Raw genomic sequence first — 4,928 nt, 5'->3', positions numbered from 1 at the left:
GTTTCCCGAGCTCGCTCCGGAGCGCCCCCTGCAGCCGCGGGGGAACCATCGCACCTGCCCTGCTCACCGGGAGCCGCCAGCGCCCCTGCCGGCTGCGAGCGGAACTGCACCCGAGGGGAAATAGCCTGACAGCCGAGAAGGCTGGGACTGGGTTTGTGATTGCTGTTACTGCCATAGTTGTTGTTGTTTTGTTTGACTGGTTATATACATATATATATATATAGTAAAGAACTGTTATTCCTATTTCCCACATCTTCGCCTAAAGGCTCTTGATTTCAAAATATAATAACTTGGAGGGAAAAGGGGTTATATCTGCCACTTCAAGGGGGCCTCTGCCTTCCTTAGCAGACACCTGTCTTTCAAAACCGAGACAGGAATGTTTAGGGATCAGTTCATTCATCCTGTCCTGGAGCTCACCTGAGGATGATCTCAAGAGGTCCCTTCCAACCTCAGTGACACTGGGGTTTTCTGACTTGTTATCAGAGTAAGAGGGGATGCTGGATCCTTGATCCCAGCTGGATATCCACGAACCAAGAAAGATACAGAGGTACCAGGAATCCCAGAATCCCAGAATTGTTTAGCTTGGAAAAGCCCTTCAAGGTAACCGAGTCCAAGCTGTGCCCAATTCCCACCTTGTCACCAGCCCAGAGCTCTGAGTGCTGCCTCCAGGCCTTCCTTGGCCAGCTCCAGGGGTGGGGAGTCCAAACCTCCCTGGCCAGCCCCTGCCAAGGCCTGACTGCCCTTTCCATGGAGAAATTCCTGCTGAAGATGCTTCAGGGAAGACCCAGGTGCGAGACCAACAACTTCAAAACAAAGCCCGAGTGTAAGGACAGCTTGGGTTAAGGTGGCCTCACCCACAACCTGCAATCACCTGTTCTGTGACACTGGGGACAGTGGAACACCAGAGCAGCTTCCTGAGGGTTGTTCCTGAACTTCCATCATGGCTGGACACATCCCAAAAGGATTTGTCCCAGGTCAGATGGGATCTATGCCAGTGTAGCTGACAGACCTCACACAGCTGGATCCCAGGTTTAAGAGACCCCTGGGACCTGTTTGCACTGGTGTGGTCAGAGACCTGGAGATCCCCTAAAGGTTCTAAAGGTTCAGGGGACAGGGAGCAAGAAAAGAGCCAGAGGAGCCAGAGGACTTTACAAAGTCTTTGTTGTCATTTCAGACCCTGATCGAGCCGCAGGTCAAGTCACAGGAAAATGGCACAAACTGTGCAGGTCAACAGCACCTTGGATGGAGGGTTGGGAAGCCCTTCCAAGAGTCCCTTTGTCAAACCTCACAACAGCCCTGTGAGGTAGGAAACGCCCCCGACACGGGGACTGAGGCACAGAGAAATGCAGCGGCTTGGCCAAGGCCTCGGACAAGCCAATGACACGGGCAGGAGTTTTCCTGCTCTTGTGCTCGGCTTGTGGCTCCTTCCCCTTGGACAGCAGAGTGGGAGCAGCTCCCGGAGCCACTGCTGGGCTTGGCCCAGGAGCAGGGAACAGGCAACGTTGTGAGGGCTCCCGAGCCCCTCAAAAGCACCCTGGGAAGCAGCTGCCACTGGCACTTGGGGCATTCAAACATTCCCAGACAGTTTCTCCTTCCAGGTGACCCCGGGATCGTCACCGCTTTTCCTTGTGCAGTCGGACAGGAGGTCAGGAGGAGCCTGAGAACTTGGATCCTTCATGGAAATGTCCCAGCACTGCACAGCCCAGTCCAAACTGGGCACCACGTTTCTGTCATGGCAAACGTCTCCCTGAGACGATGCCCAGCATGGATGGAGCTGCAGTGGCAGTGGCTGGGGGCTCACCAGGCCTGGAGGAGAAGGAGGAGGTAGCTACAAGGACATCACACTGTCACCAGCATCTTCCATCGGTGGGGATGGTCACTTCCCCCGGGTCACCCCTTCCCAGCCCATGTGCAATGTCAAGAGGAACTAAAGCTGGGAGGGAAATTGGCCAGAAAGCAGTGCCAGGAGCTGTGGTGGGATTTCGGTCATGGAAACCCCACCGCAACCACCCCCTGGTTCAGCCATGGTTCCGATGTCCCCTCTGCACCCCCACCACTACAGTTTGTGTGCTGAATACAAATTCTGTCTCACAAAAATAGTCCTCTGGTATGAAAAGGGTTACTAAAACGAGAGGAACAGGAGAGCCCTGTGGCCACAGCAGTGCAAATCAGGAGAGCCAGCTCAGGAAGGGTGGGTCAGGTGTCCTGGGATTGTCACTTCTTTGAGGAGAAGGAGGTGGATTGGACTTTGATGGCTGGGACTGGCCTGGAGCAAGAGGAAAGAGAAAGGAGACAACTGGTTTGAGTGCAGACACCAGACATCCATCAGCTCCACCACCACTGTCCCCAGCTCAGGAATTCCTCATGGATAAGGCCCCCAAGTCTGGCTGTCAGGAGCGGATCCCTTGAGGCTCCACTGCCCCACATCCAGAGGATTCAGCAGTGCAGAAGAGCTGGGAGCAGGAGTGACCTTGTAAAGGACTTGGACTTTATCTCCCAACTCCAAACTGGAAAACCCACATCCTCCATTCCCAGGGACACAGGTGCCCCAGCCCTTGCTGGGTGCCCAGAGGAACCATGTCCTGCTCATCCAGGAGCCCCTGGGAAGGTGGATTGATCCCCAGTCCCCCATTTCCCAGCCCAGTGCTTACCCAGAGGCCACCCCACCATGAGGGTCTCTAAATGTCCTCTACTCACCTTTGAGGTGGCATCGGTCTGCAGGGAGGAAAGATGAGAGAGCATCAGCGTCCATCCCTTCACCCCTTCATCCCCCAGCAGAGCCCCAGCAGCTCCTTCCCAGCTCTGGGCTGGGAGGCCACGGGCACTCCCAAGGGTGGCACCTCCCTTATCCCAGCACCTTTCACCACCCAGCCTTGGCCAGACCTGTGGGGTCCTTCCAGGTGGAGCGATGGCTGCAGCCCTTTGGGATGTCCCACCCATGAGACCCCAGTGCCTCCACCAGCTGGACCCCAGCAGTGGGGGACACCCAGCTCCTCCCCCACTCACTTTAGCGGCCTCGTGGGGTGGCTCGAGCCACTCGTCCTCGACACCTTGAAGTTGGTAGGAGGGACCATGACCAGCAGGGTCTGTCCATGTGCAGGAGGCAGCTCCTTGGCCAGGAGGGGACTCCCCGGCAGCGGCCGGCATGGGGCTTGGTGCTTGGGGACCACCTGGGATCACAAAGGGCACGGGGAGAGACAAAATCCTGAGAGGAGCATCCAGGGACCTCCTACAAACCTCCTCCCCCTGCAGAGCTGCTTCAAAGCACAGAACACCCAAAAAACCTTAAAACGTCCTCAGATCTAACGGGCTTCCTTCAATGCTAGAACAGGTTCAGCCCTCAGGGTGCTGTGACAGCTCCTCAACAGAGCCCAGCCCAAACCCAGCCAAAGCCCAGGGCAGCCCCATGAGTCTGGAAGGGGAGCAGAGCCAGGCAGCGACGCTCACCTGCGGGGTCCTCACGGGGCTGCAGGGAAGAGGTTTCTTCGGAGGTCGGAGCTTGGCCTGGGAGACGCCGGCTTTGGTGGGGACCAGGGGTGATTTACTGACTGGGGGAGGGGGCCTGGCAGGTTTGGGGTCTCTGGGGCGGGGAGGGATGGAATGAGGAGCGGGGCGAAGAGGGTGGACGACGTTGATGGGCTGAGAGCCGGGCTGGGCAGCGCCGGATTTGGGGAGGAATGCGGTCCGTGGGCCGGGCTGCAAGGAGAAAAGCAGAACTGTGGGGAACATCCTTGGGTTCAGTTTTCCTGGGTGCTGAAGAACAGATGTCCCCTTGAGGCCTGGGGAGCTGCAGGAGGAGCACTGGAACCACTTTCTGGGACCACCATCCCACCCAAAAGCTGAGTATGTTCAGTGGTGAACCTGGCAGTGTTGATGGTTGGAGTTGATGATCTTAGATAAGGACATTAGAGGGCATTTCCAACCTTCCTGACCCTGTGAGTCTGTGTTTGCTCCTCACTAACCCCATGAGAACACACAGGGATGAGACAGGTGCTGGAGATACAGAGCAGGGTCAGCTCTGTGAATCCACACCAGATTTCCAGCAGATGGGAGACATCACCAGCTCTGCCCTGCTCCCAGACACTGTGGCTGTGCTCAAACAACCTGAATTCTTCCTAAATTCAGCCCCGGTGCTCAAAAAGCACAGGTGAAGTTTAAAAAGTTAAAAATTCACTGATGTGTGGTACAGGACAAGTAAAAGAACTTCTGGAAAATGGGGGAGTAACCAAATGAAGGAATAACCAAACCTGCAGGTGCCAAGAGCAATGACCGGAGAGGGAAGAACAGGAGGACACCATAAATCAAACCACAAAGCCAAAGACCAACTTTGTTTGAATTTTGGGCTCATTAACATCAGAAAATACCCCGCCCCCAAAAAAAAGGCTGTGATCATCTCTCACTCCCATCAATCCCTTCTCTATATGGGAAATTTCCCAGTGGAGGTTCCCGGTGATCACCAGGGGAGACTGAGCTCCACAGACTCAGTTTTAGGAGGGGTGGGCACACCTGGCCATGGACTCAGTGCAGACACGAGGCAGGACCAGCACAGGCACCAGGGCTTGCCCGGCTCCAGGGCGTGGGTGTGATATCCACAGGCTTCACATCCCGGGAGAGAAAACAAGCCAGCAGCTGAGTTATCACTGACTTTAGTGAGTTATCACTGAGTCTAGTGAGCTATCACTGACCTTGGTGGGGTGGCTGGAGGCTGAAATGTTCCTCAGGGTGAAAGCAGCTTTGGGATGGGCGCTGCTCGACTTCCGACCAATGGATTTGTTCCTGCTGGGGATGAGGGACACGGCAAAATAAAGCAACAGGTGAGCACCAGCTGCCTCCAAAACGCTGCCCATCAGCTCCTGTCTCAATTAACACCTCATTAACAGCCAGCCCTCACTGCTGGGGAGCAGGGAGGGTCAGTCTGTGACGGGCAG

General features: G+C 55.8%; 1 protein-coding gene across 1 annotated transcript in view; it reads right to left on the bottom strand.

The window, feature by feature from the left end:
* Positions 1-1,144: 1,144 nt before the first annotated feature.
* LOC121661614 (disintegrin and metalloproteinase domain-containing protein 33-like) overlaps positions 1,145-4,928 on the bottom strand; it is a 15,796-nt gene continuing 12,012 nt past the window's right edge. Inside the window, exons 17-21 of the mRNA XM_042021974.1 lie at positions 4,686-4,779; positions 3,448-3,696; positions 3,007-3,170; positions 2,698-2,715; positions 1,145-2,266 (exon numbers count right to left, since the gene is read on the bottom strand). Coding sequence (XP_041877908.1) covers positions 2,215-2,266; positions 2,698-2,715; positions 3,007-3,170; positions 3,448-3,696; positions 4,686-4,779 — 577 coding nt within the window. The 3' untranslated portion in view covers positions 1,145-2,214. The remainder of the gene's footprint in view (positions 2,267-2,697; positions 2,716-3,006; positions 3,171-3,447; positions 3,697-4,685; positions 4,780-4,928) is intronic.

This window comes from Corvus kubaryi, unplaced genomic scaffold (genome assembly GCF_017639235.1).
Source record: "Corvus kubaryi isolate FWS band 111438036 unplaced genomic scaffold, C.kubaryi_AGA036_p1.0 37182, whole genome shotgun sequence".
In the NCBI taxonomy this organism is placed as follows: domain Eukaryota; kingdom Metazoa; phylum Chordata; class Aves; order Passeriformes; family Corvidae; genus Corvus; species Corvus kubaryi.
This window is presented reverse-complemented; position numbering and strand designations above follow the sequence as displayed.